The following is a 25,243-nucleotide window of genomic DNA, read 5'->3' as shown; positions in this document are numbered from 1 at the left end:
GATTGACCAATCAGAATCAAGTATTTCAGCCGCAGCTTTAAAGAAAGTTTTGTCCCATTATGTGCAGTTTTAGAAGAAAATAAATGTCTTGGAAGAAGCACTAACATATGTATGACTCTTTGTAACTTCCGGTTTGCCTAACATCAAAATGTGTCTCAGCCTATATTGAACTTATTTTTTAAATAAAAGATCAAGGAAAAATTTAATTTGCATGGTATGACCACTTGAAGAAGTGCACCAGAATCTTTTTTGCTGACTGCAGAATATCAAAAGCATGTCAACTTATTATCAAAGTGTTTTCCCACTCTGAATGCAAGTCAGCATCATTTAGCTTTTCCAGATCCTGTTGTGCAAGACCTTAATGAAACAGGTCGTGACTAAGGATAAGAAAAATCAGCTGGCGGTCTGCAGGCTCTCTGAGCTCGTTTCTTTTGATCATGTTCATTAAACGTGTATAGCATGAGTCCTTAAGCTAGGTAGACAAGAGACACCGTACAAAGCGATGTTCAGCTTTCAGCCTTCATAAACAAGGTTATGCATGAACGCATGAACTCTCCAATCCAAAGCCTAATTGAAAAGAAGTGGCTAATCTCGGCAGCATGTCAAACTGTCCTTTTCTTACCCACCATCCCTTTGAAGGTGGAGACGAGGTAAAATGTTATGCATACTGATAGACTCCAACTTCTCTGGAATTTCCCCCTCCCTCCTCTCCTTTGCTCTTTCTCTTCATCTCTCATATACTAGGCCCTCAAGACTTCTTGGCTGCTGTGATATGAATTAAAGATGAATCTTTCTTTTCCCTCTATAACTTTCTCAGATACTCTGTGTCCTCTGATACTTTTTCTCCTTCAGAAATGGAATCATGTTTGGCGTACTGGCAGAAATTAGTCAAGCCTCTATCTAGACTTTTCTTGCAGGCAGACGAGCATAACTATTACTATTGCTCATACTTGGGGTTGGGGATTTGAACGAACTCCTAACCCTAAGTTTTACAACTTGGCAAGTGTAACGGAGGCCAGCTAGTAGTAGTTGCTGTGCGAGTAAACCTCACTCCTCTGACCTCAAGAGACGCTCTAGCGACCGACACTAGAGGTTGCAGCCTTTAGCCTCCTTGTTAGAGCATCCGACTCTAATGCCGGCGGACCCGGGTTCGAGTCCCGGTCTGAACAGAAGGGGTTACACATGCAACATCACACAATGCTTTTGCTACAGACGTGATGGCTCAAATTGTGCGGCTTGTTGAGGAGAGGTGTGGTGTGCGGTTTGATTTAGTTTTAGTGGAGGTTTAAGGGGAGATTTGGGCACTTTTCGGCTGGTCAGACAGGAAAACCCGCTTGCCACCTCAGATCAGCCCGGAAGACCAGTATTTTTCACAAATTAAGAAGTTGTTAAAATATGAATAAAAAGGAAGTAAATACTGTAACCAACAGGGCAATAACTCAGGAATAACAATAACGATATATGATAAGTTTGTACACAGTGGGAATCATATTTATTTCAAATAAACAGACATGAAAATTACATGAATATTAAAACAGTGGGCAACTGAATGTACACTGTAAAAAAATATTTAGAAAAAAGTTACCTGGTTGCCTTAAAATTTTGAGTTCATTGAAATTAAAATTTTGAGTTAATACAATGAACATTAAATAAAAAAATATATAATTAAAATATTAATTAAAAATGTTTATAAGTATATTGGGTTATTGTGTGTGTTTTATTTCTGATGATGCAGTGAAACATGCCAAATAGTGCCATTTTCATGATTTATCAAATTTTTTATGTGGTTCAGATACAATAATATTTTGAGTTTCTATTTATTAAACTTATTTCCTTCATTGTATCAACTCAATTTTTTTATTTGAATAAACTCAATTTTAAGGCAACCAGGTTACTTACTTTTTTAAGTTAAACCAACAAAAAACAACATTTTTTTTACAGTGTAGCGATATCAAGGATATAAAATCTGCCAGTCAAAATTATATTCAAAGACTTTTGTTTAAATTATATAAATGTGCATTTGCTGAATGCTGACAATAAATGAGAAAATATTGTAGTTTTTAACAAATAGTGTTTAGCTTTTTATTACTAATAATATAATAGCAAACGCTGTAATAATTTGTACTTTTTGTTTAACAGTTCTATCTGATATAGATAAATATGTCATACTAAGCCAAAAACTTGAATCTGATTGGCTTATGAACGTTATAAGGTGTGCAGTTATTTCCAGGGACACCCACAGCCAAACTTCATTTTCTTTCATATCCCTTTGCCAAATGATTTGTTATTTCAAAGGTCCTTACAGCTTACGACCCACAGAGACACTGGCCAATCACATAAATATAGTAAACGATAGGGTAAATACCCCAAAAATAATTTCTGCTTCTTGTCATGGACACAAGATTATTCGATTATTTGTTACATAGGCGTAATTTAAAAATTGTCAAATAATGGTCAGTATATCAACCGTGGGCCTTATATCGGTCGACCACTACACAACCACAAAACATTGCATCATGGTATTGAGTTCTGCTTGGGAGGCTCTACATGTTTTCTTAAGAAAGTAAAAATCTAGTTTTTTTTTTTATTGCATCAGATGATTCTTTATTTTCTCTGTTTTGTTCAAAGGTTGATAACGGAATATAACCACTGATGCTCGTGACTTTTGAGTGGTTTATTAAAGCGGTGCCTGTTTTCTTGGTTTCGTGATTTCATCAGTAAAACCAGAAAGGCAACAGCTACAGGCATCATGCATAATTTAGCACCTAACTTCTTCACATCTCTATTACTTTTTATAAGCGCTCTCATATTTTCACACACACTCACTCTCTCTCTTTCCTTCTCTCCCTCGATCTCTAATCTTGATAATTCCGAGGAACACTCTAGTCATTCTAATGTCATCTTGCGGCAGTCGGGATCGGCGAGTAAACAGTGAGTCAGACACCCCCAGACCGACACAAACACCAGCAAAGGATTTTAATGATAACAGGAGCCCACGTCTGGCGCGCTTTGGTACGTTTTATCAGCTGCTGTTCTTGCGTTTGCCACTCGTATGCTGACATTCTGACTTTTCTGAAGTAAACTCCAGTATTATTGCATGCTTCTTGGTCTTGGATGCGCATCTTTTATTGCACTGGACCAAAGCCTGGCAGTCTCACTCAAGCATCATTCACTGCCTATGTGAAGGTGGCAGGACTTTGAAGAACAAAAGAATGTGTTTGAAGCCTGTAGTCTTTGTGCTGCATGGTGATGTGCAGCAATAGGTATTCTTTGTGGTGTTTTTCTGTTAACTTAACATTTGTGTTCTCTCTCTCCCCCCATCCCCCCCCCCCCCGTGCGCTTTCTTTCTTTACTGAAATCTTTATTTTTCTCACCCGATCCCCATCTGAATCACCTCCTCTCTCTGGTTTACGCTAACACTGACTATCTTGCTTTGCCTTCTGACTCTCTTCCTTCCTTTTCATGTGTTGTTCAACTTTCCATGCCCTTCTCCCTCTTCCTTACTGTCTTTCCGCATATCTTCGCATCCTCCCATAAATCTCTTCATGCATGCTGCTTTCACTTATCTGACTTTGCATTTCTGACTAACTTTTATCCCTGTTGTTTACATTCTTGCCCTTTCCATCCATTCTGAATTCTCTTTCTTCATGCATGCTGGTATTCAACCCCCCTCTCTCTACCAAGGTTTACAATTGGCAACTATAGATCCTGAAGAAATATGCAAGCGGCTTATAGCAGGGAGGCTTTATTTGGTTTTTGTGATATATGGTGTGTTAATGAAGTGTGTTACATGAAGATCAGTTTGTTTTACATTTATGAAACATTTTTGGAAGAATTTTTTAAGGAGGGTTTATAATAGTAAGAATGCAAATGTATTTAGTGGTTATTTTGTTTAAAATCTCTATCTCTTTTCAGCAGGTGAGGGGGTGCCATGCCAGCTGCTGCTCCCCTGTTGCTGCTCCTCGCCATCTTGTGGTGGCCTCTGGTATTGCCTCTGGTCCCCAGTCATCTTCAGAGCCCCCCCACATTCATCTCCCTCAATGGCTCCCGCCTCAATCACCTCCTGCTCGACAGCAACTCGGGCCATGTCTACGTGGGTGCGGTAAATGTGCTCTATCACCTTTCCCCAGAGTTGCAGCTGCTCTCCTGGGGCAAAACGGGGCCTAAATTGGACAGCCCAGACTGCCTACCACCCATCGACCCCACTGATTGCACCCAGGCGGAAACCACTGATAACACCAACAAGCTTCTGTTACTTGAAGAGGTCAAAGGAGGGTATCCACTCAGCCTGATCGTGTGTGGGACGGTCCTGCAGGGCATCTGCGAGAAGCGAAGCTTGGAGAACGTCTCTCAGGTGCTGTACAAGACAGACAACCCTGTGGACACACAGTATGTGGCTGCAAATGACCCTCGAGTGTCCACGGTCGGTGTGGTGGTGGAGCAGAAAGGGGTTCTGCTTATGCTCGTTGGACGGGGCTACACCAGCAAAGGACCTGGTGGGATCCCACCAATCACGATGCGCCGCTTGGCCCCAGTTGCCCGACATTCTGCACCAGCGTTCTCTCACGAAGAACTCGGAAAGCTGGTCGTTGGTAGCTACTCCGAATACAACAACCACTTTGTGAAAGCACTCCACCACAACAACTATGTCTACTTTGTGTTCTCTCGACGCGACGTGTGGGGCAAACGAGAGTATCGGACTTACGTTTCGAGACTCTGTGCAGGTGACCCCAATTTCTACTCTTATGTGGAGGTGCCGCTTTCCTGCGGTGGAGGATACAATCTGGCACAGGCGGCTGTGCTTGGCACGCACCGTGACCAACCTGCGCTGTTTGTGGCCATGGCTATGGGACAAGCGTCGACGCCCACACCCACAGATAGGTCGGCTCTTTGTGTGTACATGGTGGAGAAGTTGGATAAAGCCCTGCATGGCGCCCAGCTACTTTGTTACACACAGGAGGGCAAAGACGGCAATAATAAGGAGAAGGCGTACATTGAGTATGAAGTGTCCTCCAGTTGTCTGAAGCTACCGCAGGTACGTTTTTGGCCTGGGTTTTCAGTCATTCCTCAAAGAGGATTACAACCCCCTGGCATTCATAATGTTGTTCTCAAAGGGCCTTTGATGGCTCTGCCAACTGTTCCAACAATTGAAATTTCACTCTTAGCCAGTTTTTTTTCAGACTCTAGTTCCCTATGCCCATTCCACCATACAAAATCAGCTCCGCTTTAGACCCCTCCAAATAACAGCATAATTTCAACATTAGCCAATGAGATAGTGGTGTAGGCTGATTTTTGGCGGCAGCCTACAATTAGGTATCCGCTTATTTTGCCAATCTCTGACAGTTGTACCCTCCTACCTCAGCATGACTTCAAAATGCTTCGTACTAGCAGACGGAGGGTGTGGTTCCATGAATGTAGCGGCTTTTAATGAAGGGTAAATCCGCAACTAAAGGGCGATAAGTAGGAATATACAGCTAGGGAAAGCCACAAGATATCAGTCCATTAGTCGGGTCGTGTAAGACACCATGGCGTGTGGTTTCTTGGCGACAGATCAGGGTCAGCTGGGGCTTTTTTGCGAGGGGCGAATGGCAGCTGCCTCAGTGCTGACACAGATTAGCGTCCAGCTGCCTGCGCCAATGCTAATCCGCACGGCATAACAAATGCAGCGGTATCTCCCAGACTTCTGGATGTCACAGGGCAGATTCTAATTCTCTGCTCTGTGAGTGTCAGAGATGTTTTCATCTTCGGTTTGTGTAACCGTAATATAATGGCCATTTAGCATAACAAAACAAGTTGGCTGTTGATAGCTGTGAGTGAACTGTAATTTTGGGTAAACAATGGTTTGTGTAGTTTATGGTTTGTTTTAAGTGTGACAAATGAGTTCTGGAGAGTGAAATCTAAAGAGGTTTTGTTTGAGGAGGAGGAGAGGAGGTATGGGGACTAATGGAGAATGGTTAATGTTCTATTCATGTGTCTCTTGCTGTGTGGAAGGGGGTAGTGTGTATTAGCATGAGCTTGGGAATGAAAAGGAGTGGTGTGTATGTGTGTAGCCTCTGGGAGGTGGTTAAATCCAGATTAACGCTGCAGCTGGTTTGAGTTCTGCTGACCCACATCCTCTCTGGGCTTACTGCCCCAGTGACCAACACCCACAGAAGCCCACTAAACCTATGACCTCAAAGAAATAATAATGTTGCCACTTTGGAGGTGTACGGTTCACAATGTCTCATATATATAACTTCTGTTTGCTGGTCTGCTGAAATCTGAATTTGCTGATATTATGTAATTATCAAATACGTTTTGGAGAGAGTCACCATATGCATAATAATTTAAACACTGTGTTACTTTCCCCCCATGCAATTGCAATGCATTGAATCTACAGACTAGAATGAAATTGCATGGGAATAAGAAAGTTCTCCTTTTATACTTTGGTCCAGGAAGGGTTATTAAAAAAGTACATGGGGTGAGTTATAGTGATCTCAATAATTCATAGGAAGTATTACAGAATGGATGTCTATTATCTTGTATCCAAAGCAGTAGGTGTGCTTGGTGTTTTTGTATTTGACCTCCTTTGACTTCAATAGCGTGCCACCGTTCTGCTGTCCCATGTGGCCACTCCCCTTGGTCGCTTAACTGAGGTATTGTGTCTGTCCGTCCAATGACAGCTGCAATTCTAGAATAGCATTAGGTCAGGACACACAGACCCACGGCTGGCTCCAGTGAGTGCATCTAAAAATCACTCCCAGCCATGGGTAGATGATGGGTTGTGTTTGACAGACATCATCATAAATGCAGTGGAGATTTTTTAGTATTGATTTTTATGCACACAGAAAGGACAGGATGTTTCTGGCACTATCCAAATGTTAAAAGTTGACTTTGTAAACTTTGTACTTACCTAGTTTTTAGAGCTTAGACTTAATATTCTTCATGCATTTTGGATATTAATTGTGTCGTCTCTCTCAGGGTTTTTGTCTCAGTATTGTAAGCATGTGGGCACACAGCTGTCTGTCTGTGTGATTAGCTCCAACCTCATTATTTCCAAAACATTTAACATTCATTAATTTCTAAACTGTTTATATTGGACTGAATTAAAAGTACAACCAAGTTGCATATATTAGAAACTTGCATGCATTTCATGAAAACTACCAGTCAAAGTTGTGACATACCACCTATTATTATTATTATGATTATTAATAATTTCTGCATCTTAAAGTAATAGTAAATCATTTAAGCTATGAAAAAATCTATGAAAAATCTACTTTTTTATTTAAGTATATTGCTGTCTATATTCCAGCTCTGCACACTCCGGAAATTCTCCCGACCAACTTAATGAGGTGTATCCTCGGATGCTTTTTTAAATTATTGAAGAAGTAATGTATGCTGGGTACTTGCTGGTAGCTTTTCCTTCACTATACAGTCAAACCCATCTATTAAAATAGTCTCCCTTTAGACAATAATCACCAAAATTACATGTTACATTTTTTTTTCCAGTGTAAAAAGAATTATCCCTTAAAATAGCTTAAATGAAACAATAACACCCTTGCTTCATTTGGTATACACAACCATGAATATGCAAATTAGCCTCTCCTCCACTCACTCACACCAGCTCAGAGACCCACTCAGTCAACTTTACTGTAGTAAACGCTGCACGATGGCAAGTGGAAATACTGTGTTTTATGTATTGCTCTTTATAATGTCGCTCTTAACATAATTTGTTTGATCAGCCGTTTGCTTGACTATGTTATCAAACCGCTAATAATGTGTTGCTAATGTTACACAAACCGTGTTCCTGTTCACCATCTCAAAGTCCGACAGCAGCCTTCTAACAATCAGCATCCTTAGAAACATTTTAAACAACTCAGAACGTCAGTGGAGAAAGGCATATAGGTCATCATGATGTTGTAATATGCATTATATACATAATTCATCTGCTATATTGCTAAATGTACACGATTTTTCATATCACATGAAAAATATACAGATATGGCTCCCCTTTAGGCTCCCCTGCTTCAGAGAAAAGTTAATGATATACTATAACACGCCCACATGTTGACGTGATTGGTTACAAGGTAGCTTGTGATGTCGGAAACACCAGTGTTTTTAAGGCTTTGGTTCACTGTAGTGTTAAGGATAAAATACACTCTAAAAAATGCTGGGTTAAAAACAACCCAAGTTGGGTTGAAAATGCACCAACCCAACAATTGGGTTGTTTTAACCCAATGGTTGAGTTGTTTTAACCCAGTGGTTGGGTTAAATGTTGCTTAAGACAACCCAATTGCTGGGTAAGAACAACTCAACCATTGGGTTAAAACAACCCAAATGTTGGGTTGGTGCAGTTTCAACCCAACTTGGGTTGTTTTTAACCCAGCATTTTTTAGAGTGTACTCAGCAATGGTGTTGACTTATAAATGTGTACATGGTTTGTCTGAAAACATATTATAAATGCCACAGACACATAAACAACATTTAAAATCATGATTTCCACCACGGTGGTCAAGTGTCCAAACGTTTTACTAGTTGTGATGTTTTAATGAAAAAACTGCAATTCTATCTCAATAATTTCTTCCCTACTGTCACTGTCAATAAAGGTAGGCAGAAATTCCTCTGCCTACTGTCACAGAGAGTCCTCTGTGCACTAAATAAAGTTGTCAGCAGTGGCGTATAATCAGTTTATGGGTGGGAATCGAGAATGGGTTCTTTTTCAGAACTGATGTGTATAAATATTCCGGAACCGAATGGTTTTCATGGCATTTGGCTCCGTTTACAGCCAGCATTCTTCCACTAAGGCAGACAGAGCACCGTACTAAAACCGTACTGACAGTGTTTTCATGCACCATTGCTTGAATCACTATTGAATCTAAAGTGCCAAAAAGTCATGTTTTAGCCCAGTTGTGAGGTTGCAGCCTGAATTTAATGTGATGAGAGCCAGAGAGAGAGACAAACTTTTGAATTCCCAAATATTCCCATTCCTAATAACTTTCCAACTGTGAATAATGAAAATATGTTGGTGATGGATGTAAGTAATGTTATGTTTCTGGGTCGTGCAGGACTCTCTGACCGAGTACCCATGTGGAGGTGAACACACGCCCAGCCCCATCGCCAGTGCCATTCCTCTCGATGCCACGCCCGCTTTCACCTGGACTCCTCCTATCACTGCCGTCACCACGGCAACTGAGGTCGGCCACACCATAGTGCTGCTAGGAGACAAAAGCGGGAAGCTACACAAGGTATGACTCACTGTTACTTATTACTGGTCATATAACGCTATTTTTCAACTTGTATCACACTTTAGTGGAACTAAACCTGCAATTTTGTATTAGCAGCACAAATCCTTAACCATTAAACACCCACCATCCATCACTGAAGCATAATGGAAAAAATCAGCATGAACAACTGAATTTTAAAGACTGTTTACCATCATTAAAGAAAAGACTTCTTTATTGGAAAGCAAACACATGGAGTAATCATAATCTGTCATTAAGCACTAACTTGCCAGTAATGAGCAAACCACCCTACAGCATGGTAATATTATGTTATTAAAATCGGTTGGTTCAGTGAGAGTTCAGCTAGTGTGGGTTACATTATTTATCAGGATAAAGTTTGGGGAGGATATGATAACATGTCCTTGCTGCTAAAATGGGATGAGAAACATTTTTTGGTGGCATTGCAATTTAAACACTTTTGTATCCTTTATATGAGGCCTAAAGTTGAAGGGCACTAGAATTGAGACAGTGTATTTGAAGATGACCTTTTAAAGCAGAAAAACACAGGACATGAAGTTAGCTCGAACTATTGCATTTGGTGTTTTTCTGCTATTTAAGGCAAATGGACAAGAGAGTGCTTGCATGTCTTAAGCTCCTGGCTCTAAGAGGTGGAACAGAGTAGAATTAATTCATGAGTCATGGAAGGTGAAAAGAAATACGCGATGAGCAACTCTTATTCGTGGCACGCTAGGATTTGGCTCTAATTACCCAAAATCATTGTTCCAAAGCCTGTATTACTTTCTTCTGTGGAACACAACACAATTTTGAAGAATCTTCACACATGAAGCCCCAAAAAGCACCAAAAAAGAGTTCTATATGACTTATTCTGTATATTTCAACAAGATATGCTAAATTTGGTGCTAAATTTACCACTAAACCACTAAATACAGGTGCTAAATTTAAGTAATTTTTCACTGAAAATCTTTCCTTTGGACGAATCTCTAAAATGGCATTCAAGCAGGGCCGTAACCACCATAGGTATTGAGGGGGACAAGTACCGCCCCAATAATTAGAAAAGGCCAGATTGTCACCCCATAATATTTGATATTTCTTAATGCTGCTGTTAAAAAGTATTTTTTTAGGCTGGTTTAAAAAGGTAAACTTTTAAGCTGATCTGCAGTCTAAAAGTGTTCATCAATGTCAAAACGAAGGAAAGTAGGCGGGGCTTAAAGGGTTAGTTCACTGAAAAATTACTTTTTAATTTTCACCGTTTTTCACCGTCGTTAATTACTTACCCTCATGCCATTCCAGACCCTTAAGACCTCAATTCATCTTCTGAACACAAATGAAGATATTTGTGTTGATGGCTCAGAAAGGCCTCCATTGGCCACAACGTCATTTCCTCTCTCAAGACCCATAAAGGCACTAAAACATTGTTACAAAGCCCATCTCAATACAGTGGCTCTACAATATTTTATGAAGAGACAAGAATAGTTTTAGTGCCCAAAAAAACCCTAAATAATGACTTGTATAGTGATGGCCTATTTCAAAACACCACTTCCTGAAGCCTCGGAGATGAATGAATCAGCATATCCATTCATGATTCGGATCGCGCGTCAAACCGCCAAACTGCTGAAATCACATGACTTTGGCGATCTGAACCGCTGATTTAATACACTGATTCATAACGGTTCGAAGCTTTACAAAGCGGTGTTTTGACCGCTTCAACGCTGAAGATGAGTGTGAATCCCAATGCGTCCCTTTTCGTTTTTACAGTGAAAGGGTGTGCATGGTAAGGTATAAGTAGCCAAACATTTCATATATGATAACTGCTTCATTATAGATATGTTTAATGACTCACAGTAACACATAGGCTACGTCTACACTAATCCGGATACATTTAAAAACTGAGTTTTCGTCTAAAAACCAAGACGCTTCGACTTGCATCATTACCGCTACTCGTTTATTTACTCTTTGAAATTTTGCGGCAATGTCGAGAAAAGGCACTGAGTTTTTTAAATGGGTCGACAGGGAGGTGGAGTTGTTGCTGCGTGTAACACATGAATATAAAGTGCTAAAAGCAAGTGAAAATGTAGACTGGGAGATGTGCCAAAATAAATACAGCGTGAATTGGTCATATGACTGCATCACATGGCTAAAAATGCGTCATTGTATTAAAAAGCCTCCGTTTTCACAGTCCAACTACGACGCGAAGACGCCGTTTTCAAATTTATCCGCTTTGGAGAGCGTTTTCAAAACGATACGTTTTCATTGACTTAAAACGCTGTCACAGTGTGGACGGAAGGCCAAAACGGAGAGAAAAATATATGTTTTCAAATGAAAACGTATTAGTGTGGACATGGTCATAGTGATGCAATCTACTAATTGAAAATATGCAATCATTTAAAGCAGAGGTGTCCAATCCTTCTCCTAGAAAGGCCACTGTCCTGCAGAGTTTAGCTCTAATCCCAATTAAACACACCTGTACCAGCTTATTAAGGTCTTATTAAGCATACTAGAAACTTTAGCAGGTGTGTTGAGGCAAGCTCAACTCTGCCTTCGACTTTGGACACCCCTGATTTAAAGGATGTCATTCATAACTGAATGTGGTGAGACAAGAAATGTTTTAAATTTTTGACATATTAGACATACTAACAAGAGTAAATGTGGCCATATTTTTTAATTGAATATTATTTGCAAAGAGTTTAAGGGATTACTTCACAGCTATAAAGGCTTTTATAGATATTATAGATATTTAATGATTTGATTTCTTTAAATTAAAAGGTGTATGTAGATAGAAATGGCTCATTTTAAGGTAATAAAATCATAAAAATAAAAACACAGTTCATTATGTAAGGTCTTATACACCCCTGAAACACCTTTAAGATCCTTTAGGCAGAAGACCCTCCTGCAACATATTCATTTAGTCTTGGGAAATAAATTCAGTTTACTGATTTATAGTGTATTTTGGGTGTTTTTATGGACAGATATGTTTTGATCTGCCAATTTTGCCCACTTTCAATCTGGAAATGTGGGGTATTTATGGCTCGTGGTTGGCCCAGTCTGGCCTGAAGCGGGTGTGATTTGTGTGTGCACATAGAAGAGAGTGTGTGTGTTTGAATGTGAGCGGCTGCCTCATCAGCATGAGAGGACATGTTCTGAATGCTTATTGTAAGTGCCTTGGGGAGAACCGATCCCAGGGGAGCCGGTCACATGCGGCGCGCTCTGGGTCGGCTGATAGGGGTGGCGGCAGCCGCGCTTGGAGTTTTTCATCCCTCAATCCCCTCCGGTGCTGTATAAAATATTAACGCCGAAACTCTGAAACAGCAGCTTGTTTACCGCCCAAAATTCTCCTCAGGCAAAACTTCTCATAGACAGCCCACAGTATCACTTCTCCTGCCTGCAAGATGCTGAAAAACACGCGGCCTGCTGAGATTGCAACTCGCCTGAGCCTTGTGGCCAATGTGTGTGTCTTCTGTATATGCATGTGTATGCTTTTGTTCACACTTCTAAATAAATCACTAATTGTAAGTATTCTACTTTAGCACATGATTCACCATGCAGCATTTGTCCTACAGACATGATTAAAATTGGCATGAAAAGAAAATGACAGTAGTCATTTCTTCTGTATTGTGAACAGATTGAAACTGCTTCTCAAACAAGAAAAATGTGAGGCAGAACTGGATTTTGCCTATCGGGAATTAATTGGATCATTGAATCATTAAATATTGATGTGCTCGGATAAATCATTTACTGCAATAAAAAATGTTGATTTTAATTTTGTGGTGACTTTAAATCAAGTAGCTAGTGGTAAAAAGTTGTGCTATTACTTTAATAACAATCAGACATCATGTGGTTTTATTTTTTTGCAGGTGTTCCTGCATGTAAATGGTACTGGTACCAGATATGATACTGTGGAGGTGGATGCAGAGAGTCCAATTAATGCTGACCTGCTGTTGGACTCCACCAAACAGAACGTCTACGCATTGACTGAAAGAAAGGTACGAGAGAGGCTTCCTTTCAACTGCCAGCAACTGAAACAAGCAGCATCTGTTACATGCACACTCTCAAAGGAGAAATTACACATTTACTTTGACAAACATCACTTGAATGACAGATTTTTATCTGGAGATGAACGTCTGGTTTTGTTTTTTGCATTGTCGAGTAATTGCCGGCGGACTCGTCTTGGCAGCCAATCAGAAATCTTTTCACAATGTTTGCTCATGCAAAAGTTGCGTTCTCTTGCGTTTGATCAATTTGCAATGTGAGAACGGTGCTCAGGGCCTCTGATTTGTGTGTGTGTTTCAGGTTACAAAGCTCCATGTAGCTCAGTGTGAGAAGCATTTAGACTGCCACTCCTGTCTGTCTAATAGAGATCCCTACTGTGGCTGGTGTTCGCTGGAGGGCAGGTACTTGTGCTCACCTGATTGCTGTTACACATCATTGCCTGCTCTTTCAACACTCCCTTCCCATCAGGCCACACCTCTCGCTTTCCATAAACATTGCATTTAATCATATGACGATCATTTCCATATCTTTTTAGATATTCATAATTTCTTCAACGACTCCTGCTTCCACAGAACAGCAGTTGTGTTACCAGTTCAACTATTTTGAGGGTGGGGGTGGGGTGGTTATTCTAGAGATCATTATTTAATACTACAGTACCATTCAAAGGTTTAAGGTCAGTAAGAAAGGACATTTTTTATTTAAATGGTGACCGTAATGAAAAATTTAATCTATTTCAAATAAATGCTATTCTTTAGAAACATTCTATTCATCCTGGAAAAAAAAGTGGTGTGTCCAAAATTGCATCTAAGTAGGTACTACATTTGAATTTGAAATTACTTTGCGATTATAGTATGAATGTGTTTAGTATAATTATAATTCGGACATTCTACACCTGCCATGCATTCATAAATCAAATATTAAGGAACACGGCTGCTTTTAACATTGATAATAAAAAATCATCAAATCAGCCAATTAGAATGATTTCTGAAGGATTGTGTGACACTCATACTTCGAGAACCAAGTGCAAAACAGCTCCATGATAGTAGTCTATGCAATTTGTGTGCTATATTCAAAGTCTTTTGAAACTATATGAAAAGTTTTTTTGAGGAACAAACCAACATTTAAGTTTATTTCAAATCTCAAGTATCTTATCGTGATCAGACAACATTGTCTAAAAATTCTGTCTGTTCTCACACAAAGCTGTCGTATGCCTTTAGAAGGAACTTTTTGATTTATTTATTTCTGTTGAAAGTTTTGTTTTGAAGATTAACGTCATAAATCACAATCCAATTTTGTTAAATAAGAAACAGAAGCTCAGACATTGTGACAGAATATTGGGGTCAGAGCTACATGAGGGGTGCGGGTCATTTTAATGCTTTCTTTTCTCAATCTAATCTCTGAGAGGACACTTCAATTTATTCAATTTTGCTGTGACTCTCAGCGGGCCCTTATCTCATTGTGTGTGTTTCTGTGTGTATTAGATGCACGCGTAAGATGAGCTGCGCACGGCATGCTCAGCCGCACCACTGGATCTGGAGTTACGGCCATGAGCGCCAGTGTGTGTCTATAGAGAGTCTACAACCCTCCATCCAAAGCAGAGAAGAGCAGACACAGGTATATTTCCTGATCCCAGATCACCTCCCACACTCCGCTGTCACGGTAGAGTTTATGTGGTCTTTATCGCAGCCTATTTTAGCCAAGAGACACCCACTTAGACAGGAATTGACTCCCTGACCGACATGTAACACTGTGGCTAACCAGGCATGATGTGATAGCAGAAAGCAATTAAAGCTGTCTCTTCCATCTTTATCAGTTTTTTTTAATTCTGAAAAGGCTGCAATATGCAACATTTATTGGGTTCATGGTGAAATCTTATTGTTCAAAAGTCCTGTTCCTCCTGATAATATTTCATATATCATAACAGTATTTTAAATGTTTGTTTCATGTTGTGCCTCTTTGTAGCATTTTTGCTTTTGGTGGGGATAGACAAACTTTTTCTCACTAAATATGTCATATCCTGTCACATATGTATATATATATATATATATATATATATATATATATATATATATATATATATATATATATTAGTATATTATGATTAAAAAAATCACACGAGTAGCAGTGCAATATGGCTGTATATCAGCATGGCCTTAAGTAATCACACCATGCTGATATACAGCCATATCGCACAGCTGTGAGTGTTCAACAGCACAAGTGTGTAAATAAATCAGAGATTTTCTTTAAAATCTCTTGTGCAGGACCATTTTCTTCCGCCACATATTCAAGTCTCAAGTTTACAGTTTGACAGTTCAACCCCAGCCTCCGTTACTAATTCGAAAACGTCACTTTAGGTCTATCATCAAAGGAATGTTGAGTAGCTTCATTAAAGCTTATTGTATTATTATGAGAGAGATCGACTAAACAAGTGTATTTCCTGCATCTGATATAGCATTCATTCTTCAGGTCGATGTCCATAATATTATATCGATTAATAAAATCAGCTTGAATGTCCGCTGAGGAAAGTAATATCTTTGTCCTTTTTAAAAGATTGACAGCGTTGAAACATCATGTTACTCATAAAGACAGTCTTTGAGGCGATCATCTAATGGTGTAATAATGTAACTGTCACTAAAGTCGACTAATGCAATCACTGTCCAACCCTTTCTCAATACCAAATACGACATATTATTGAACAATAATATTTAAATGAACAACAATAGCCATTATAAATGTCTACAGGAAATAAAACGCAAGCAAACAATTCTGTCAAACTTACAAAATCAGCACTCTAGTAGGCCATACAGGACTTGAAATATAAGTTAGATAGGAAGTTAAATATAGTCTAAATAAAAAATAAATAAAACTGAATTCTTACATGAGTAGTAAATGCATCGATACAAGACAGAAAGCTGCGCTTGAGGTCTTCAATTGCACAATAACATTCTTGCAAGGGGTCAGGAACTGTAGGTTTGCTATAGCACTGGCTGGTTGCTTATGCAATAATCCCAGATGCTTACATAGCCTGAAAACTTTGGTCTTAACAAGCGAAGCACAAAAACCCCACCAGCCTCCAAACAAAAGTATTGACAATATCTCCTATTAGTATTCTTAAGAGCAACCATGCCCTTGCACACTCTTAAAATGGCCATTTAATGTCTGATCTATTTTTTTTCTGCTGTGCTTTCAAGGTCTCTTTCACAGTTCTACAGTTGCCAGTCTTGTCAAAGGATGAGTCTCTATCTTGCGCTTTTGGGAGTTTGGCTGCTCAGCCAGCAGTTGTCATGGAGAACAGAATCACATGTCAATCACCGGCACCAGAGCAGCTCCCCCCGAGTCCGCCAGGCAACGGTGAGCCGCGCTGACGCGATCGCATTGCCAAGGCGGTTTTATCCCAGCAACCAACTGTTGAGCTGAGGGAATGAAACCCAAACCATTTCTTTTCAAGAGAGTGCGCTTCTGTTACATCCACAACTATAATTTTTTTTAAATTCTTGGTAATCTGAAACTAGCTATGTAAGTGCACGAGCACATTCAGAGATGACTAGTTTCTTAGAATATGTTTGCGTGCATGTTGTAAATATGCAATGGCATGGATTTACAGACGCTTAGAGATGCTTCTGTTGATTTTACTGACCTTGAATCTGGGTTACGGGGATTATTTTGCCGTAGGGTTTTAGCTTATCTTCTGCGCAACTAGAAAATGTCAATCTGCCAGGACTCTGTGCTAAAGCTTTTAGGCAAACATTTCTGAGATCCTCACAATGAATTGTGTGTCTCTCTAGAGTATACAGTAGATCCACAGTATTTACTGAACAGGGATGGTTAAATCCATGTTAAATATTGAATATCATTTACTCGCACTTCAAGGTGGAAATTCTAGGTAAAAACTTTTAACGGTTACTGGTTATTATGTCATTTGTTGTGCTGATATTTTACATGAATCCGTGTATTTGTAGATCACGTATCTGTTCAGATGGCTCTGAAGTTTGGAGACGTGACCATCTCGCACACAAATATCACCTTTTATGACTGTAAAGCAGTCGGACGGCTCAACGCTACATCACCGTAAGGACATGTGCACACAAAGGTCATGCTCTGGCCCATTCGAAAATAAACCCACACATGCATAACATGTATATCATTAAAAACAGCATTTGTATTGTTCTTTTCAAGTAGTTGGACTATGTAGACATGCTTGTACACATCAAGGTTATTATAGTTTTGCTTTTTTAAATTAGTTTTTATTTTATTATCGTTTTCAATTTTGCTACAAATTTCAGTTTAGTTTTAGTTAGTTTTACAAATGGTTTTGCTAGTTTTAGTTTAGTTTTTATTTTGCAAATACATTTCTATTTAGTTTTTATTTATTTAGTTTCAGTTTTAGTAATTATAGTTTAGCAGAGTTACCATAATTAAGTGTAGAGACCAAATCAAGGTTTTTAATTTCAGCAAAGTTTAATTAACAGATTAGAGTTTAATCTTACTAAACATCCTTAGGTGAAATCACTTGATAAACGAGCATTATTGTTTAAACCCAGGACGGTCTTACAAAAAGACCGTCCTGGGTTTAAGTAAAGTTGGGTCTTCACCTTTGAGCAAAAAAGCTTGAGTCAAACTATGACCTATACAAACAACGATCAGGAGATTAAAAATGAAAGAAATTATATTTTGATATTAAAAAATTATATTTGATATTTTTGACATAGGCTAATACTCAGAGGATCTATCTTAAAGAACAAAATAGATGCATTGTAAAATATAAAAGTAAAAATGATAAATTCCAGACAAACTCACTCATAACAGAAGAAATATTGTTAAACAATTAAATGCTTATTTTAATTTCTTCAGTAGTACAATGTAGGCTAGCAGTGTCTACACACTGTTTTGCTCTGTGTGTGTGTGTGTGTGTGTGTGTGTGTGTGTGTGTGTGTGTGTGTGTGTGTGTGTGTGTGTGTGTGTGTGTGTGTACATGTTTTTCTAGCCTGGTGAGGACTTCAAACTGAATGCACACAGACTCATGGGAACTCGTGTCACCGTGGGGACCTAAATTGAGGTCCCCATGGGTACAAAAGCTTATAAATCATACATAATGAGTTCTTTTGAAAATGTAAAAATGTAGAAAGTTTCCTGTGATGGGTAGGTTTAGGGGCAGGGGCAGTGTAGGGGGATAGAATATATGGTTTGTATGGTATAAAAACCATTACGTCTATATGGCAAGTCCCCACAAAGATAGCGCACCAGACATGTGCGTGTGTGTGTGTGTGTTTGTTGTGCTATAATTGTAAAGGGGACCAATGTCTTCACTTATCTAGTAAAATGACTAGTGAGGACATTGGACTGGTCCTCACTAGTTAAAAAGGCTTATAAATCGGCCAAAACATGTTTTTATTTAAATCTATTGTTTTGCACGTTCTTGGGATGGGTAGTTTTAGGGATAGGGAATGGGTTAGGGGATATAAAATATCATTAACCTGATATAAAATCAATGGAAGTCCATGCAATGTCCTCACTTATATAGTGAAACAAACGTGTGTGTGTGTGTCCTGGTATTCCCTACTTTGTGGGGAAATGTCTCCACACAGATAATAATATTAGTAGTAGTAAATGATTATGATAACACCTTTGAGCCTGTCAATATTATGCAAACATGAAATCTCAAAAGCACGGTAGGCTAGTAACGTTATTTGCTAGTATAGTTGCTGACTTTTGCGCCTGCGTCTCTCGTCGCGTATGAAACGGCATTCTAAAACAGTGAGCTTAAAAGAAGTTCAACGTGCATCTCATTACCTTGTGTTATTTCCCATTTCACTGCCACGGACGCATTGATTCTTTGTGAACTCCCGTTTAGGACTAGCGATGTGTTGCCTGTCTGCACGCGTCCGTCACAGGACAGCGGTTAATCTCCTCCTCAGATCGCTTCACGCGCAGTAGCGCAATATACAGACACTCCCTCAACCGCCACACTCAGATTTTCCACCACAGTAAATAGGGGCTTGTTAATAACGAAAACGAATATTTATTTTTGCTAATTATTATTTTATTTCAGTTAGTTTTTTAGTAAGAGTAGTTAGTTTAGTTTAGTTTTAGTTTTTTATTTATTCAGATTTTTAAATTTTATTTCAGTTTACGAAAATGTTTTTTGACCAATAGTTTTAGTCTTAGTTTCAGTTTTCGTTTACGAAAATAACCTTGGTACACATCAGTCCACTTTTACAAAAACAAACATGCAAAACATTTTTTATGTTTACGTATTTGCGACTTGATACGTCAGATCATGAACTGAACTGGAAAAAACTACCCGTTTAGGTGAATCTCGAATAATCAGTAATAAAGAAATTAGTAATTATGTTTTGCTTAAAGAAAATTACTTCAAAGGACTTTTTCTTGGCAATTAAGCAAATTAATTTTCATTACTGTAATGCAAAAAAAACCTCATTCTGATTATTTAAAAAATAATGACATTTACATTTTTAAGTACTTATACCTCATGATAATATTTGTTATGCTGCCTTTAATTTCATGCTAATTTAAATGAAAAGCATTTGTATTCGAGTCATTTTTTTATGCAAAATGTGTTTTTGTTTGTTTATTTTTCGGGTGAAATGTTTTCATGACTTAATGGGCTTAATTCTAATTTGGTCTTGGCAAGAGCGTGTGGACCATTAGTAAAATAAGTTTTTATATGTTTAGTGCAAGAAACTTTGACTAACATTATGAATGTGCTAGAAATCATTCTGAATATTAAATGGCCACCACATACTGACTGTCCTCTGACTAAGTGATGGTATGGTATATGATGTGCTGCAGGTGCATGGCGTGTGTTAGCAGTATGTGGCCGTGTCACTGGTGTGTGAAGGATGAGCTCTGCACTCATGATAAGACCTGTCAGCATGTCATCTATAACAGCAGGGTAAGTGTTCGCCCACCCCCAGGGGTTTACCATTTCCTAACCACTTACAGACAGTCCATGGGGTCACAGCCTGACAGTGATCTTTTTTTTCTTTCTCAAGGTCAAAATATATGATTATTGTTATTATGCTTGGAGGTCATTAGTGATGCTTTCTGCTGATACAGGAGTAGATCCAAATGACTTCTGAATTTGTGGGACATGCTGTCAATGGTTTTCTTTTTTATATACCGTATCCATCCATCCAATCTTATAATTTCTCTCTCTCCATCCATCCATCAATCCATCCATCTAATCAATCTTATAATTTCTCTTGCATTTTCCTCATTACATCAATCCATCTATCCAATCTTACAATTTCTCTCTCTCTTATCCATCCATCCAATCTTACAATTTCTCTCTCCCATCCATCCATCCATCCATCCATCCATCCATCCATCCATCCATCCATCCATCCATCCATCCATCCATCCATCCATCCATCCATCCATCCATCCATCCATTCTTACAATTTCTCTCCATCCATCCTTACAATTTCTCCATCCATCTATTCATCCTTACAATTTTTCCATCCATCCATCCATCCATCCATCCATCCATCCATCCATCCATCCATCCATCCATCCATCCATCCATCCATCCATCCATCCATCCATCCATCCATCCATCCATCCATCCATCCATCCAATCTTAATTTCTCTCCATCCATCCATCCATCCATCCATCCAATCTTAATTTCTCTCCATCCATCCATCCATCCATCCATCCATCCATCCATCCATCCATCCATCCATCCAATCTTAATTTCTCTCCATCCATCCATCCATCCATCCATCCATCCATCCATCCATCCATCCATCCATCCATCCATCCATCCATCCATCCATCCATCCATCCATCCATCCATCCATCCATCCAATCTTAACCCTTGTGTGGTGTTCATATTTTTTTTACTCAATCAGTGCTTGTGGGTCTGGTGGACCCGCTGCATTTTTGGGTTATTAATTCAACAAAATCAAAAATGTTATGTTAAAATACTCAACAGATGTTTACTTCATCCCAATTACAAGCAATATAAATAGCATATATGGTTAATATTTTCTCTTTACCTTTGTTAGATCACATTTAAGAATTGCAACCTCGTGTGGGAACGGCAGGGGTAGAAACAAAACTCACTCTTGTAGCTACTCTCTCACACTTACACACAATCTCCTTCGCACACACACACGCACACACACATGCACACACACACACACACACACACCCATAACACACAGACATGCACGCAACCCCCACACACACATACGCACACTTGGATATGTGGTGTATGGTTCCTCTCCATAGGCATTCTGGTTTTTCTAATGTACAAACTGTATAGTATATCCCCCTACACTAACCCTACCCCTAAACCTACCCATCACAGAAAACTTTTGGCATTTTTTGAGTTTCAAAAATCACGATTTAGTATGTTTTAATATGAGGACACAGATGTCGTCATAAACCATGTTTACGTTGTAATATCCATGTCATTATACACATTTGTGTCCTCATAAACCATATACATGAACACACAATAACAGCAGGCCCTGACAGGAGGAGGACAGAGTAAAGGTACACAGGACCTACAATTCCCACACTTTTATTAGCCTGGGTCCAGCGGACCCGAACATCCTGTGTGTAATATAAATGTGTGTACAGTGTGTGGTCATTGAAAATGTGTTCTGATATATATTCCTCACAGAAAATGAGTCAAGGCCAATGATATGATTAATTATTTTTTCAAACTGAGACTCATTTTTCCTTCGATAAAAAAGGAAAACGTGTCCAACAGATCCGAACACCATACAAGGGTTAAAAAAATCTCTACATCCATCCATCCAGTCTTACAATTTTTCTCCATCCATCCATCCATCCATCATCCATCCATCCATCCTTATAATTTCTCCATCCATCCATCCATCCATCCATCCATCCATCCATCCATCCATCCAAAAAAAAGATTAAATATAATATAAAAAATATAAATATTTATATTCAAAACATTGTGCTGTACACATGTCTTTGTCAAGCCAGCATTTAATGGTAAAGGCCTTATAAATAAAATGGTATATGAATATGGTCATCATTCTCTATCATAATATATTTAATAATATATATATATAGAGTATTATGGTATTACCATCAGATACATTTACTATTTTGTAAGGGACTATATTCATTATTGCTACTGTAAAGCTCTAGTGTCAGTCATCGCATGCCACACAATAACTGTGTAAAGGTCATCAATTATGAAATGAGTATGAACGGCTCTGCAGAAAACAGTGATGCCATAATCCAGCTCAATTCTCATCTAAAAGTATCAGTGTAGTCAAATAAATAGTATCAATGAAAGGTATTGCTGTTGTTTTATTTTGTAGTTTTAAAGTATATAACTTGGTATTAAATACCACATGCCTCTTCTGTTTTGTAATGTTCCAAAAACATTTTTATCTTTTGTGACTAATTTGCATCATTATTGTTTAAATAAAAGTATCATGTTTGTCTAAAATGCTGTGGCAGAAATCATGCAGTCATGTCTACTTTTAGTCCGTCCAGTCAAATTGCACCTGCCAACGATCATTTGCATGAAACTGAAAATTTCGTTATGTAACAAACCTTAATGTCACAAAAAAGAAATGTCTCACCTTTGCCCTCACTGAAACTCTTATTTTGTGTGTGCGTGTGAACAGGAGCAGTCAACGCCCCGCGGGCCCGACTCTTGCCCCTGCGTTTGGTCCCTGCAGAGCTCCCCTCTGGTTCCTGTTGGCTTTGACACAGCGCTCTCTCTACAGGGCAAAAACCTGGACATTTTTGAGGTGATGCTCATCTGCCATTTATCATTCCACCTCATCCATTGTGCCTGAGCCAATATGTTGGCCTTGACGTTTCGTGGCTTTGCATTTTAAAAGGCCATTATTCCCAGGTGTTCAGGAGGGTCTGGGTGAACTCATTTGTGATAATGCATCTGGAATGAGGAAGGGGGGTTTAGAGATGGCTTGTGATTAGCGTTTGATTATGTGACATACCGTGTGATATTCTGAACAGGATGAGGAAGATTACGCTTGCGTGCTGGTCATTGAAGGCCAGGAGCTGCGTTTGCCGGCCACGTTGGACCTCAGCAAAGAAACGGGGACGCATGTGTTCAAGTGCGCCACTCATCAGGTGATATTAATAGCTTCCATTTATTCAACAGCATCGGATCACGCCACAGCCGCTGCAGTTAATATAGACTTGTGTGTGACGTCTGCGCTGATAATAGCTGTAATTTATGATACCAGCCAGAAAAACACAGCAATTTAAACATGGATTTGTTTATGGTGCCATACATAATTTGTCTGCATGCACCTGGCAGATTATATATTGATTTTTGTGTGTCTGTGTGTAGTTTCGGTACACGGAAAAGCAGTTTGAATATTCCGCTCCTGTATACCTTCAATGGGGGACACAGCGTATAGATTCAGCACCACATCTCCGCTGTGAGTACCATGACCGTTTTATTCTGTGGAGGTCCACTAAGCATCCTCAAAAATGATCAAATTAATTCAGTTGTTTCTAAACAATGTACTTATTAATTTATGAACTATATATAATATATAATATATAGTTATTTATACTACTTTATCTAGTTCTGTTTTATAATAAAATGAATGCAATATATTTTAATTAATATATTATATTATATATTATGTCATTCATTAATTATTTATATATATATATATATATATATATATATATATATCATTAATTATCAAGGCTTTTATTAGGGAGATCATGGATAGATTATCTGTGTAGATGTTAGAAAACTCTGTCCTTTGATAAGATTCCACTATGTTTAAATAAGACAAGAACAACAATTGAGCCATTGATGCAGCTAGCAGTTTTGTATCTGTTGATTGTGAGCTCACTGTGATAGTGTGTGTGTGTGTGACTGTGTAACAGTGCAGCTGTACGATTGCTCAGTGGGACAGTCCGACTGCAGCCAGTGTCGCGCGGTGGCGGCCAATTATGGATGTGTGTGGTGTGCCAATGAAACTCCCGGCTGTGTGTATAACCAATCCTGCACCGGTGAAACCATGGACACCTGTCCTCCCCCTCTAATAACTGAGGTACACATATGCATGCTCCAAAATTAAATGATGTGGGTGAATTGAGAAATATTTTATTAACCATGATTTAGCTATTTCCTTAAAGGTGTCATGAACTGGCTTTTTTATTCTGTTGTCTGAGGTCAACTAATGATGTTCGTGTGGTTTTAAAATTAAAAAACATAACTATAAGTAATAGGCTATTTTCTACTATATTAGATAAAAACATCTCCTGAATGCTTAAATGTCAATGTGGAGGCCAAAGCTGTCTTCATAGTCACAGATCTGTTCATAAGTGCAAAGTTTGTGTTGAATTTGTAAAGATGTAGTTTGAGAGGGAGCAACCATGCTTTTTGTATTGTCTCAGTTTGCTTTATATCTTTAATTAGCACTTATAAGTAACCATGTATTAGATTATAGTCATTTACTTTTTTAATATAATTTGTCATTTAATTGTCATTTTTATTATATTTTTTATATTATATATACACTGCCGTTCAAAAGTTTTTGATCTTTAAGATTAATTGTTTTAATGTTAAGTCTCTTATGCTTACCAAGGCTGCATGTATTTAAAAATTAAAAACAGTAATATTGTGAAATATTATTTGAACATATTTTTTTTTTCTATTTGAATATATTTTAAAATGTAAAATGTATTCCTGTGATGCAAATCAGAATTTTCAGCATCATTTCTCCAGTCGTCAGTGTTACATGATCCTTCAGAAATCATTCTAATGTTGTGATTTGCTGCTCAACAAACATTTATGATTATTGTCAATGTTGAAAACATTTGTGTAAAACCATTTTTTAGGATTATTTGATGAATAGAAAGTTCAAAAGAACCGCATTTCTCTAAAATGGAAAGCTTTTGCAACATTGTACTACCGCTCGATAGTTTTGGGTCAGTAAACATTTTTTATTTATCTTTTGGAGGAAAGAACTTAATTTATTAATATTTATTCAGCAAGGATGCATTCAATTAATCAAAATTGACAGTAAAT

At 38.5% G+C, this 25,243-nt stretch overlaps 1 protein-coding gene across 6 annotated transcripts in view; it reads left to right on the top strand.

The window, feature by feature from the left end:
* Positions 1-25,243, top strand: part of plxnb3 (plexin B3) — a 124,020-nt gene that overhangs the window by 54,244 nt on the left and 44,533 nt on the right. For 3 of the 6 annotated variants that reach the window (XM_067414353.1, XM_067414358.1, XM_067414354.1), the window contains 12 exons: positions 3,916-5,035; positions 9,045-9,224; positions 13,073-13,201; positions 13,509-13,609; positions 14,690-14,822; positions 16,400-16,559; positions 17,168-17,276; positions 20,019-20,121; positions 22,848-22,973; positions 23,203-23,319; positions 23,543-23,633; positions 24,097-24,263. In XM_067414353.1, the coding sequence (XP_067270454.1) occupies positions 3,932-5,035; positions 9,045-9,224; positions 13,073-13,201; positions 13,509-13,609; positions 14,690-14,822; positions 16,400-16,559; positions 17,168-17,276; positions 20,019-20,121; positions 22,848-22,973; positions 23,203-23,319; positions 23,543-23,633; positions 24,097-24,263 (2,520 nt within the window). In that variant the 5' untranslated portion in view covers positions 3,916-3,931. Of the gene's footprint in view, positions 1-2,905; positions 3,013-3,915; positions 5,036-9,044; positions 9,225-13,072; positions 13,202-13,508; positions 13,610-14,689; positions 14,823-16,399; positions 16,560-17,167; positions 17,277-20,018; positions 20,122-22,847; positions 22,974-23,202; positions 23,320-23,542; positions 23,634-24,096; positions 24,264-25,243 lie in introns of those variants that run through there. The other 3 variants (XM_067414357.1, XM_067414355.1, XM_067414356.1) reach the window with 2 other exon arrangements.

The sequence above is a fragment of the Pseudorasbora parva genome, chromosome 13 (assembly GCF_024679245.1).
Source record: "Pseudorasbora parva isolate DD20220531a chromosome 13, ASM2467924v1, whole genome shotgun sequence".
Lineage (NCBI taxonomy): Eukaryota > Metazoa > Chordata > Actinopteri > Cypriniformes > Gobionidae > Pseudorasbora > Pseudorasbora parva.
The sequence above is the reverse complement of the archived record's forward strand: the minus strand, read 5'-3'. Positions and strand labels throughout refer to the sequence as shown.